Raw genomic sequence first — 13,778 nt, forward strand, 5'->3', positions numbered from 1 at the left:
GGCTTTTGAGGCTAATTTTGAGGCTATAGTTTCATTTTAAGGCTATATTAAGCCAAATGAGTGAGAACTCTAAGTGTAAGTGGTCGGAGGCCAAATACTTTGAACCTATATTAAGCCATGTATGAAATCATTCCTTTGACATTATCAATATTGCTTGGAATAATTCAAATCTCAAACAAGTGTTCTTGTCTTGAGATATTTAATCAACAAAGTAATTCGAATCTTACATCTCTTACCGTGATTACTTATCATTTGGAATTAGAACTTTCCCTCGAGTTGATTGATTTCTAATTATTTGATATCAAAAAAATTTCTTAGGTTGATTTCGTACAAAATTTATGAATTGCTTTCAATCATATTTTTCATTGATGATGATAACATATAATCTAAGTCAATACAAAGCATCCTATCTAACAGATATTTCCTTACATTAGAAATCAAAGAACTATCAAGTGTTCAAATTGCTGGTCGGAGATTTGAATATCGGATCCATATAGCGAAGTCAGGAAGAAGGCTCTCCAAGCTCCATTTTGCGTAATGTGTACTCTCTCTCAAGTATCAAAAATTCCTGCAAGTGACAATGTGATATCAAATTTTGATGTCAAAGCCCTCATTAACATTAGGTACCAGATTCCTCATATTATGACAAAGTTAACTGAGAGATACCTCGAATTGTTGCTGGCTGAACAAATCAGAAAACCCAGATTCAGAGCTCGCCACGAGTTCGATCAACTGATCATGGCATTTCGGTTCCAAACCCAACTCCTTCAGAGCCACAGAAACCTGAGAATGAGAATAAGATGATATAAATGAATAAAAAGAGTCCAAATTGTGTCTTGTTGAATATTTCATCCTCTAATGTTCAAAAATCGTGTACGCGAAAGTATCTATATACATATGCCAGAATGCTCCTACATCATTTTACTGCTGATCCAAGGAAAACAAACCACATTGGAAATATTTGCAGTTTGCACTATATATAAAACTCGTTGTTTTACTCATCCAAAGATGTTCAGGCCAACTTTTGCATATCTTGACAAGTCTCACGAGATGCCTCGCTACCCATACCAAATTTTATTTCATTTTATTTTACCAGCCCAAATGACAACCATGCTAACCCAAAATGGTTTTTACTGTATCCGTAGAGAGGGTAACTCAGATTATTCATGGAAAGTAGATGCTAGGTTGAATAATTAATGAGAAGTAAAAAGCAGCTCTAATATAAAGTCCACTAGCCTCAAAGAAGTATTACCTGCATGCATCGAAGAATAACTTCTGGAAGGCAGCACCTACGACATAAGCCTTGCACGATGTATGCCGCCGGGCATTCCAGTGAGCCATCTTCGTTTGAACACCATGCATCTAGACGCAAAACCTCCAAAGTGACTCCAGCTTGAAAACCGCGAAGCTCACCTACAACATATAAAAGTCATACTTGTTCAATGCACGTTCTTTTTCTGTTAAGAAGTGGGGTGAAGAACTAAGAGAGATATTCACATCTCAGATTTCATCATTTCAAAGGCCACAAGAACAAAACCCATATTTACACTAGACCTCCAATTAGTAACTGAAAAGTAGGATACTGTACTCAAAGTTGCATAGTACTTCTTACCCTTGAATCCAGCTGCCATGATGCCACTAAGAATGCCACCATCATTGCCTTCACAGTGCCCAAGCCCATCACCTGGTGTTGCTAAACAGCGAAGCACAATCTTAATGCAGAAACCTTCCCCAGATGCAATGGAGACATTCACCTGCATATTCGAAGAACATGTAAAAAAAATTTAAATAGTCTGGTTTTTTTATCCCTAATAAGAAATAAGGTGAAATTTGTAATAAAATAAAAGATAATAAATACAAAAAAATGGTAAAAAGTAATCAACAGAGGATAATAGGGCATCCCACTCTCCTTTCATCAGCCAGGCCAAAACTGAGTTCATTACATAATTTTAAATTTGAAAGGACAAGGACCCTACTTCATCTCGAGAACAAAGTATAATAGGCTAGTGAAAGAAAATCTGGGGTTTAGAATCTATCTATAGAAATGAAACAAAGACTAGAAGAACACACCAACGAACAAATACTTCAAAATAATAATAATAATAAATTATCTCTGATTCTTTGCCACAAAAAGTAATTAAAAAAACTATACGAGATCATGTTTAAGAAAAATACCACTAGTTTCCGATTTAATATGATCTCTTCAGTTACAGAGGAGTAAAGGGCACTTGTTAAGGTTGTGCATGTGGCGGCTTCAGGACATAAACATTCTCCTGAAGGTAAACAGAGCATGACAACGGCATGCAATTCAATATAAAGAGGTTCCATTGACTCATAGACGTAATCTTCTGTGAAATCCAACCACGGACTTTCTTTCCCTACAGAAAGGAAAATTATTTGCAGAAAGATCGTGAGCAATGAAGAGTAGTATGCCTGGGGTTTCTAATTATGAATGGGGAAAAGAATAGATAAAGCATACTAAGTAACAATGAAAACGACGAATCGAGTGTCTCATTAGCAGCTACAATGGATCTTTGTTTTTCTTCCAATGAGAGATCGAGGGAAGGCGCTTCATTATTCTCCAACTCAATTTTGAGCCAGTTGCGATATGTTGCATCACAGGCAAAATATTCACTCTAATGAAGATATAAATTCTATTAGATGAAAGTACACAGTAATCAAAACAGGTAGTACAGCCACAATGACCAACATGTAATTACAAGAATTGGAAGCATACCCAATCCTCGAACTCTTTTAGGTTCTCCAGAACACCATTATCCTCCAACGCACTAAATGTCTCTGAATTCTGCCTCAAAGGCTCAGCAAGAAGACTAAGTAACTTGTGTGCACCATTAGGAATTGATGGAATTCTCCACATGGATATCAGAGCAAATTCTCTGAACAGAATATTGCTATAAAACAGCAAACGATTGAAATTCAAAAGCTGTAGAAAGCAGCAGTATAGGAAAAAGAAAATATGCATTAACAATAGACCAAATCCAACATCCATATATTACCATTACAATGTAGGCATACAAATAATAAAATAGCCACTCAACCTACACTTGAACTAGTTTACAGAAAAGTGCAAGAGATCAGCGTTGCTTCGTTGCTCCATACAAAAAGGACTTGCACTATCAATTAACTTCAAAGTCAAATGTAACTCCAATAAAGTATCAAAAGCATCACCCCAGATTTGCAAGAATCAATCAACATTCATAATTTATCATGATATAGTCAGTCTTCCAGAAAGTGTGCCTAGGAGCCATGCCCTCCCAAGACACCTCGCTTCAAAATGCCTCATGTTTTCAAACAATTTCCTAACCCGGTTGCCAAAAAAAAAAACATTTAGGATATGAAATCCTAGTTATGTGGCCACCATAGTTTGAACCAATTTCCTCTAAGCCCTTTTTTTTAGAGTGTGGTTTATACTCTAGTGTGCCTTGCACTAAAAAGAAACATTGGTGGTTCTACAGCAACAGCGAACTACAATTATTACCTATGTGCCAATGCTCGGAGAAGAAGTTTAGTACTAACATCTTTGACATTAGCAATTGTGGAAGGAGGGGTAAAGCAGAGCCACTGGACAACCATAGCTTTCTGAAGACTCTGCAGGCGGTGTTGTTCTACAGCATCTGACAACTTGTCAGAACTACCAATTTTTGTCTCCCGAGATCTTGATAGTACACTGGTCAAGTACATCATATAAACACGTAATAACCATAAACAAAACCAGATCATGTGAATTTCAGGCTTGAATGTTGAAGAATTAAATCAAGTAAATGCAAAAGTACCTCTCAATAATCTCTTCAAAACTGCCCCTTGAATCACCGTCGGGAGAAAATGGTAAATATTCTATAGCAGAGAGAAAGATTTTATACTTGACTTGCACGCTGTGAACAAGCAAAAAGGTATAAAAATATAATCCCCTGAAGTAAATTTCCCTTATTCAAGAGAAACTAGGCATTGCAAGATGCAAAACTAATCAGAAAACTCGGATTGCAAGAACAAATTCCCGAAAATGCAGCAAGACCAGCTAGTAAATACAGAGTATTAGTTGAAAGGTGACTACGTACATTTCAAGGACCTTTGATAAAGAAGAAACTACTGTATTTCAAAAAAAAAAAAAAAAGTATCAAGTACAAATGGGTTTCACTTTTGTACAATTTTATTAACATTATTAGTCTTTCCATGATTCATATGTAATATTCTTTTCATGATGATTAGTTATTCTGTGGTCTCCATAAATAATACACGCAATGACGATGCCCTCAATGCAGTTTTTGTTTCCATTGTCATTCTCATTTTCATCTTTGTCATTGTCATACTCATCATCATAATTATGCTATTATTATTGATAATGAAAATAATATCATTTATCAACCCTAGAAACCATCTCTCTCTGCACATACATCAGTATTGCTTTTTTAGAATTATGCCGAATATTTGAGAACCTACTATGTATGGATTATATGACTTCTAACATCCACCAAAAAGATTATTCATATGATGGTGTCATCTCTTCACAGTTGGTGATGTCAAATCAGGAAGCTGGAAACGTGGTTAAATGAGATAGCAAAACATTTTGAAATTCAATATGGATTATATAACTTCTAACATCCACCAAAAAGAAATCCTCATGTTGAGAACATTTGTCTTAACAGCCAAATTTGATTAGTCAAAGGATCACCATTAACCTTCTTTGATTTAGATATAAAATCACATAAAGAACCTCAAATCCATACGCCTTATCTCAGCATGCAGATTCAAAAACCAAAACTATTTCGACTGTAAGGATTTCAGTCACCTGCTGTCGAGCCGAAGTTCCATCATGTGCACAAAGAGGTTGATGCATCGATGGCTTGCTAGCTGAGAAGCATATACACCAACCAGCTCCTCATGTTGCACCGAGAAGAGAAACATGGCATACCTGAAATCCACAGTAAATTATCTATATGGCACTAGTTTATAGCCTTGTCACATATTCTATCAATCTAATTCAAGATCAGGAACCTATCTAGAGGGGGGGAAAAAAGACATTTCTATTGTTTCACGAGAATGATGAGATAACTAGATAGCTTTAGAATTAATCTAGAATCAAAGCATATGGATGATTACAAAATATTTAGGACCAGCAGAAATTACAAGAATTTCATTTTTCTCAATGAAATAGCTGTTTCTTACCAAAATAAACAAATCATAAAAATATTCAAGAGAAGCAACCAAAAGCAAACATGGAAACAAATTTCATCCCACATCTATAATCCCTCTAGTCTTCTTTTGCCTAAATATTCTATGTTGTCCTCATCTAAAAAAGAACAAGCATTTTACCTACATGTGTAAAATAAGATCGCCAATATTCATGATCTTCTCTCTGAAGATATCCTTCATTTCTTCAGCAAGTAAATATCGAAGCACGAGCACTAAATGAGCACCAAACCGAATCATTTGAGGATCTCCATGAGGCCTAACAAAATCCAAACGTGCAAGCATTTTTGAAATGGCAGTATGAGCAAATATAACCATATCTGTCTTGAACATAGACATTTATCTGTAATAACAAAGACATTCCATGACCTGAAAGCATCTTGATCATCTTCTGAAGGTGCTATCCATGACCAGATTAGGTCCAAGAGACGAGGAATGTCTCCAAGCATCAAGATCATCTGGAAAAAATATTATAAAATGTAAGATGGAAGTTTTTTCCTTTTATTTCAACGTACCAACAGAAGACTAACAAAAAATTATGAACTTTGTTTCAAGTGAAAATCATCATGCGATGACTGATGAGAGAGCTATGAGAAAAAGGACAACAAACCCATTTCCTATCATGTAAAATTGTAAATAAAATACAGAAATTAAGTTTATTTGCACAATCCTAAGACTTATGGTTTAAAAGTAATGATTAGGTAAATGGATAAATAACTATTTTATAGGAGTAGTAGGCCCCCTTCGCTCATGCACGTAGGATAGTCCATGACTCTGGTACAAAGGTGAGAAGTGAGTAAAATGTGAATGGGGGAAGCTGAAGAAGGATGTAGACTTCTTTTGATATATGCAAATTCTGTTAATAACAGAATGCTTGTACTAGTGCATGTGTAGGGAAAGTTTCCTATGATGTAAATCATAACGGGAAAGTTTCCTATGATGTAAATCATAACGGGATGGCTGATGAGCAAGCTATGAGAAAAAGGACAACAAATTCATTTCCTACCTGTAAAATTATAAATAAAAGACAGAAATAAGGTTTATTTGCAATATCCTAAGACATATGGTTTAAAAATAAACATTAGGTAAATGGATAAATAATTATTTCACAAGAGTAGTGGGCCCCCTTTGATCATGCACGTAGGCAAGTCATGACTCTGATACGAAGGTGAGAAGCAAGTAAAATGTGAGTGGGGTAAGCTAAAGAAGAGTGTAGATTTCTTATGATATGTGCAAATTCTATTAATAACAGAATGCTAGTACTAGTGCATGAGTAGGGAGAGTTTACTCCGAAGGATGTTGTACAGAGAAGAAGTCAGGTATTCTGTAAGGAAGAACTGTGGAACTCTAGCTTTTGGAGATGAGTACAAACTGCACTGTAACATTAGTGGTATTAGAACTCTATCCCAGAAATGCCTATAGGGAATAAAGTAGACAGCCGTATGGAACTGGTCAAATCTCAAATAGGAGCTGTGATGGAAGAGGTTAAAAAGATACCGGCATCGGAGAGCATGTTTGTGTTGGTAGAGGGCATTGCAGCTGAACCAATTTTACAGAATGGAAACAAGGAAAACACTAAAGAATCTAGTAGCCAGGGAGAGAGAACTGACTGATGCAACAGTAACTTAACCAACTGGTGAGCTTCTATCAGACCCAAGCTCCAACTAAGGAGGATGATACCACATGGGTTCAACCACAGTTAAATAGCGAGAGTGACACCTTATTTAGTAAGGTGCCAACAGATGCTGAGCTAGTGTCAGATAAATATAAGGTTTGTGTTTCCATTCAGTGGAGAAATTTTCAGCAGGACACCACTTAAATACAAGGAGCTGAGAATGCATTTAGTTCAAGAGGATTTCAAAACAAAAAAAGAAGGGGAGTCAAATAAAAGTAATAAATTGTGCAATTTTGTAATGATCAACTCACTTTTCAATACAATCGCCGAAACTCTCTTCCTAACTTTATCACTCTACCATCATCAAATAAAAGCAATCAATCTTAGAGTTTTTCAATTTAGAAGACGGCACACAACTAGGCCCAATTCAAGCCCAGGCCACAAAACAAAAAGTCTTTTGACACCATCAAAATAGAATCTCTAAAATTAACCAGCCATCACAAAAGAAGAATTAATCATTTGAACAAGTTTGCTCTGCCACACATGTTTCCTCTTTGGTTAAGTTGCACCATTTAATAAGTAAAACCTCAGGGATAAAATTACCCTGGCCATTCAAATTAAATCTAAAATACCTGAATTTGCCGCTGCTGCTCTTTGCATCCACGATTTACATTTTCATGCACCATGTCGCTGAATCAGGAAAATGAATAGACCTTACATTGTTAACATCACATTACTCATCCTCATGTGTAGTAACATCTTATTGTATTCGTACCCTGAATGGAGTTTTTGAAGGAGGGCAGAAATTTGGCGTGGTTGTTGGCTCAGAACTGGAAGTGGCCAACTTTCTGGTCCATCAGAAGCCTGAAAGTTTCTACCACTTTGTCCTGGACTTTCATCTACAGTGTCCATAATGCTTTTGAAAAGATCCATCTTCCCTTGTGAACGAGTGAGTTCAAGATCTACTTGAACATCTAGCCACGACTTTGCCATTGCCCAGCATGCTGACTGCATGCAAATGGATAGTCTCAGAGCATTTGACAGTGTTAAAACAAATTGATATCATCAAAGGTCATCGGAAAAAAAATCTTAGGATAACTCTTTTCCATTATACTAGGTTCCTTGCATATAAGAATATAATTAGATAATTTATGCTTAATTGTGAGATCACCCAAACACCAACAGAAGACAATTAGTCAACACAAAACATTATAGCCAATATTATTGGCAAACAAATAACCACACTAAGAAACTCATCGACCTCCCAGTTCACACCAACTAAATTAGCAGTTCTGTTCATATGCATCCCTAATAGTGAAATGGACAGATCACAGAAGTTTCAGTTAAACATTCTAAAATTTGCAGGGATTACTGCCACAAGCATACCTCCCAATCTGTGCATATAGGAAGTACACGCTTCAAGTTTCCACATTGAGCAGCATATACAGCAGCCTCATACTTCCCACCATCTACTTCAGCAATTTTCTTCAACAATTGCACAGAGTACAAGTAGAATCAAAAATAAAATAAATGTTAAGAAAAATAATAAAATAATAAAGAAAAGAAGAACATAGAAAACATCTTCTATTCATTGTCCGCCCCAAAACATGTAATAGCATAATTGTTATTGAGCCCACCAGAAGTATACAATTATGATCATACATATTTACCATCAACCATCAGATAGAGATTGCACATGAAACATTGCTTAAAGAGTTATACAACCAACTTCGAAACAGAAAATAAAACCTATCTACTGCCCTTTGAAATAACAATGACTACCTCAGATGCACAATAAGAAGCCCATTTCCAAAGACGCCATTGGTGGCCAATGCCACTTTCAAGCTCAATAGCTTGTAGAATTCTGTTCTTTCCATTCCTTACCAAGGCATCAATGGAAGGAAAGTGTTCAAATCCACCAAAAGGACACAAAGTTGCAGCTCTCCACGGCTGCCAACATGTTATGAAATGTATCACAGGATGTAAGATGATAAACTAGAGCATTGGAAGGGAAGAAGCCATAGCTCTCAGAGATTTGTTTACCTGTCCTGCTGACCGGCAGAGATCACATGCTTCTTTCATTCTCCCAGCCTTTAGAAGAGTCCAGACATCTTCTAAAAGAGATTCATCTTGTTTCTGTTGAGAAAAACGTCAATTACTATACTGCCTTCTAAACTAAAGCGACTCATTGTAGTTATTTTCCAGTCTAAGTTTGTCAACCTTTCTTATATCAATTTTTGTAAAAGAAAACAGGTCCAAATCACACATAAACATCCCAAACTACATGTCCAATGTATGCAAGGATGATAAATAGAACATGAGATGTGGTCGTAAAAAGGAAAATAAAACATCACAAGGCACCAAAGGCTATATATATATATATATCATTCAAGGCCCAATTTAGCATAAATAAAACCATACTTTGTCATCTGCCAGCTGATGAGCATGCTCACGTGTTGGAGCGTCAAAATCCAAGTGATGAATAACATTTGTGTTAGAAGTCCCTTTCTTGAGAGAACGCTGAGTATTATGCCAAACTCCAGAAGATGGAAGATAGGTACCAACATGAGATCCACGAATCTGTAAAAACATATACAAAGCGTCAAAGAAAACTGGCTAACCCTAGTATAAGTTTTTAAAAGTCACAAAGATTTCACTTTCCAAGAGTTATCTCAGGCACTCGATAACCTGAATCTATAAAGTTTCAAGAGCTAAGGGTTTTAACTTATAGTAAGTCTGTTTAGCAATGTTGACCATTATTAAACATATCATGTCAGTGACAGCTATAACTAACAATCTGTGACTTGAGAGCTAGCATAAAACACAGTAGCGCTAGCAAGCAGGACACACAATTAAATACAACATTATTTTTGAAATATATCACAACCATAGTATAAGATATGATTTCTGGTAGTAAATTATCAAGTAAAGTTCTCAGAATAACTCATCACCTTAGTTTCCAAATCAAGTGCTTTAGAGGCTAAACCTTCCAGCCACTCAACAATTCGAAGACATAATTGAGCTGTATGGTCTTCAATGACAAACTGGCAGGCCTCCAAGTGCGATGTTGGGGGAAACTGCCACAAATTGAAAGCTTCATTTAGGTTTTTCACACTTGAGTAATGTTTAAAACCTTGTACAAATTCTTATTTTTATTTGGAAGAAAAGAACAAAAAAAAATACATAACCACAATTAGATCTTTAGGCGTCTCTCTCGTTGCTGCAAGAACAAGATACCAATATTAATCCCAAGGTCAAATGGTAAAATATTTTCAATAACAAGCAACAGCATGTATTATATATATGCGTGAGTGGGTTAGGTGGGTGGGTGAGTTAATCTCCTTCAACAATAGCAGAAAAGACACCGATCATGCTAGCCAAAATGCTAACAGAAAATATATTAATTGCCAATAGGCAGCAGTTAGAGAGTGGGAGAAAGAACAGAAGAAATAATTCAAGGAACACCAGAAAGACTTTATTATCTTTTTTTTATAGAAGAGACATCAAAGGCTATGAATTTATCATATAAAGGACAGCCTAGGGGCTGGGGTAGAGGAAACCCCTTCCCAAATAATTCTTTTGTGGTTTGAACTCCACCATGTTGAAGTTGTGTATTGTACATTGTTCTAAAAATTGATGCCAGCTACACATTGTTATTATCAAGAAGCGGCAAAAGACAATAAAACTCAGTCCACAGCTGTGCTAACGCTCATCATTGTCTAAACAAGCAAGCTTCACAATGAAAAAGAATGTTGTTGCAGGGAAAATTTTAATATACCAAAATTTCAATAACATGCAGCAAGGTTTAAAGATACACATTTGTATTTTTTTTTTTTTTTTTTTTTATAAGAAAAGATACACATTTGTTGCCATTTAAACGGAGAATTGAATCAGGATCCAAAATAACGTATATGAAACAGAAAACAGAAATTTGTACACAGATACAAAATACAATTTTTAAAAAGTTCGAGAAAGAGATATTTCCTTTCCCATAAAGGTACCACAAGAGGGACCAAGAGGCAGCTTCATCTACAAGAAATTGAGCCTTCTGCCTCACCAATTTGTCTTCAGAAAAGCGGTGCTGAATGTCAGAACCATACCTAGTGGTAAAAAACAAGAAGTTCAGAAACAAAAAGGGATATGACGCTTAAAGAATTAGTAACAATCAACAGTTCAGTCAAGTTTTCAGCGAACACAATTTTCTTTGCAGAATCAACTTCCTCTTATGCTCATACTGTCATACAGTTGGTTGCTTGTTCTCCCAAGCTCATTGTTTGGCTATGGTATATCGGTAGGTCAGTACTAGTGACCAAGTCGTTTTTCAAAAGAGACTCCTTTTTGGATGACTATCACTAGGATGTTGCCTACATATAAAAAAGATGCAGAACCTGAGGTAATTTCCTCAACGCTTGCTCTTTGTTTGAAATTTAAGGATTTTCTTACAACATAAAATCAAGTGGAAGATTGCTCTCCCGGTCAATATCTTTTTTATAAGAAAACAATTTCTTTGACGTATGAAAGTTACAAAATGGATCAAAGATCCATGAAGATTACAAAAGGTTTTTCCAATTGGCTAAAATGGAAGCATATGTGTAAAAAGTAAAGTGACCAGACGATTTAGACCAAGAGGTAGCATAATAAATAACTAGATAATTTACAAGAAGATATAGCATAAGGCTCTCCCTCTTCATATCAACAGCCTTCTATACTCATTTCTTGCCGGTCGTCCTTTTAAAGGGCCAGGAAAATCTTATGACTTAAATTTGTGCAAGCGACCCTTTAGTTGACGTGGCTCAATAGAAACAATAGTATTCAACAACAAAGAAAATTCTTCGGGGTTTCTTAAACAATGGAATTTCTCTAACTCTCAGCTTCAATTCTTTTTGTATCATCTGGAAGTGTTCTTTTTTTTTTTTTTTTTTTTTCCCTTTTTTTCTAACTGTCACCTTGGGTTTTGACTTTCCTTCCCCTTCTTTTTTATTTCATACCATCAACAAAAAAAATTCTTATCACCCAAAAAAATCTAAATAGATGATTAGATTTCAGAGAGAAACTATATAAAGACGAGCATAATGTAATCCATCCAACTTATTCGGAAAACCAACAACAAGATGTCTGTAAAATAAATGAAATGAGAACAGCATAGAGGGCAACGTACCTTATTGACTCTGAAACATTGCGACAAGAACTTTCAAATCTTAATATCAAGTCTGGGATAGACATCAATCCTGACAAAATATCTCGAGAGAATAAGACATGAAGTGTACACTTCTTCAAACAAACAGCCCATGCCCAAAGGGAGGACAAACATAAAGAGTAAGAAATATGTTCGACATAATTAGAACCTTGGATTGAAGAGTCCATCAGAGATGCAAAAAAGGGGTAAGTTGTATCTCCACTATTAGATAATGGGTCATTCTCATGCTTGCAAGCCTTCAGTGAGTAGCGAACTGAATCGGGACCTAGAGACGCTACTGAAACTGCCTGGCTATCGCCATCAAGACTTTCAGCGTCTTCTTTAAAAGTTTCAAGAGGTGTGGCATTTGTTGGACTATAGAAACTCTGTCCGTCATACAAAATCCTAGACTCACTGACTGGTGAAAATGAAACTTCCTTGTGAGGAGATATGCTTGAAGGCCTTTTCCTGCATAAGTTTCATGCTAAGTGTGGTATTGCATCAAAAAAATGATAAATTCAACAAATATGGGTAAGAAAGCTACGTAATAAATTTTTTTTAAAGTGAAAACCCCACTCCAATCAAGAAAAGCTGCAAGGACGAGGCAAGAACAGAGCAACAGAATGCATAGGCAAACAGCATAGCCCAACCCAAACAATGTACACCAAAATTCAAATATGAAATAATCAGCACGTTAGATATGATATGTGCCTTGTGCGTTTTCTTCCTTGATAGATAACAAAAGAATATTAAGGACAGGAATAAGCACAAAACCAATTTCAGATTAAAGTATAAGCCAAGAAGTGCTCTATTCCACAATTAATCATAAGATCCCCTTACAAAACCAATGACAGCCATCTAGATAGAGAAAGTAAAAAAGCAATGCATCCGGCTTGATCTTAATGCAATGAATGGAAATTGAGCATTAGAAAACATTCGAATCAAACAGATACCAAGTAGCAAACTAAGACCACATAGGTTGCTCTTACAAACCCAATAAACAGATTAGTTAATTGAAACCTCTGCTCAAGAAATTAACTTTAAACTGAGTAGATGACGCATTTTCTCGGCAGCATTCATATTTTACCCTGCCGAACGAATAAAGAGAAAGCAAACCGGAGAACGCACCTGTACCGACGAAATCGCTCTCGAATCGTGAGGTCTTCAGGGTCAAAGTAGGTGGGAGAGACGTCCATTTCTTCGTCCATGTTGGAATATGAATTCGGCTTTCCTCACGAAGCACAGAGGATTTTGCTGATTCGAGGGAGAGAGCGGAGAGCAGGCAAGCGCGGGAGTGTGAGGAAAAACCCCTAAGTTCAGTCACCAAAACCCTCGGGGCAGGAGCCTCGCCAATAAAGGCACGCCCAACCCAATTAAACCGCTAATAAACCGGACCAATTTCAAAGATTTATGAAGATATTTGTAACTTTATTTTTTTATTTTTTTATTTTTTTTTTAGTTCAAATGATTAATTCATTTCTTTTTTCTTTTTGCAATTTGTAAACCAAAAAGTAAAATAGTAAGTTTGTTAGAGTGAATACTTATACAAATTCAACCTGTGTCAAACATAAGATTTGAACTAACCTATTTGAACCGGTAATCTGAGGATTTTTCCGTCCTCTGTTCTACCATTCTACTTATTTTAGTAATCAGTTGCTCTACAATTAGCTCTGTTCTACCATTCTACTTATTTTAGTAATCAGTTGCTCTACAATTAGACTTAATCCTCCAGTCTGCTGCTCTATAATTAGACTTAATCCTCCAGTCCTCTACTCTACA

The 13,778-nt window shown here is 36.1% G+C and overlaps 1 protein-coding gene across 1 annotated transcript; it reads right to left on the reverse strand.

Moving 5' to 3' along the window:
• Positions 1 to 343: 343 nt before the first annotated feature.
• On the reverse strand, positions 344 to 13,358 carry LOC111807700 (nuclear pore complex protein). Its single transcript, XM_023693532.2, has 24 exons — positions 13,128 to 13,358; positions 12,169 to 12,467; positions 11,982 to 12,051; positions 10,808 to 10,923; positions 10,012 to 10,043; positions 9,775 to 9,900; positions 9,245 to 9,403; positions 8,867 to 8,959; positions 8,606 to 8,773; positions 8,210 to 8,308; positions 7,599 to 7,831; positions 7,456 to 7,513; positions 5,578 to 5,666; positions 5,336 to 5,467; positions 4,808 to 4,930; positions 3,795 to 3,893; positions 3,500 to 3,688; positions 2,738 to 2,912; positions 2,480 to 2,636; positions 2,176 to 2,378; positions 1,613 to 1,754; positions 1,253 to 1,413; positions 667 to 783; positions 344 to 568 (listed from the first exon to the last, which is right to left on the reverse strand). Exons 1-24 carry the CDS (start codon positions 13,205 to 13,207, stop codon positions 503 to 505), a joined length of 3,186 nt encoding a protein of 1,061 aa, XP_023549300.2. The 5' UTR covers positions 13,208 to 13,358; the 3' UTR covers positions 344 to 502.
• Positions 13,359 to 13,778: the final 420 nt, after the last annotated feature.

The sequence above is a fragment of the Cucurbita pepo genome, chromosome 12 (assembly GCF_057944985.1).
Source record: "Cucurbita pepo subsp. pepo isolate OVF chromosome 12, ASM5794498v1, whole genome shotgun sequence".
In the NCBI taxonomy this organism is placed as follows: Eukaryota; Viridiplantae; Streptophyta; class Magnoliopsida; order Cucurbitales; family Cucurbitaceae; genus Cucurbita; species Cucurbita pepo.

Bases quoted from the DNA above. Each gene is read 5' to 3' on its own strand.
- LOC111807700 (XM_023693532.2), bottom strand. From the start codon at position 13,207: ATGGACGAAGAAATGGACGTCTCTCCCACCTACTTTGACCCTGAAGAC. The intron at 7,514-7,598 runs GTACGAATACAA...TTCCTGATTCAG, and splicing joins CTTCAAAAACTCCATTCAGG to CGACATGGTGCATGAAAATG. The intron at 569-666 runs GTATCTCTCAGT...TGTCACTTGCAG, and splicing joins TCAGCCAGCAACAATTCGAG to GAATTTTTGATACTTGAGAG.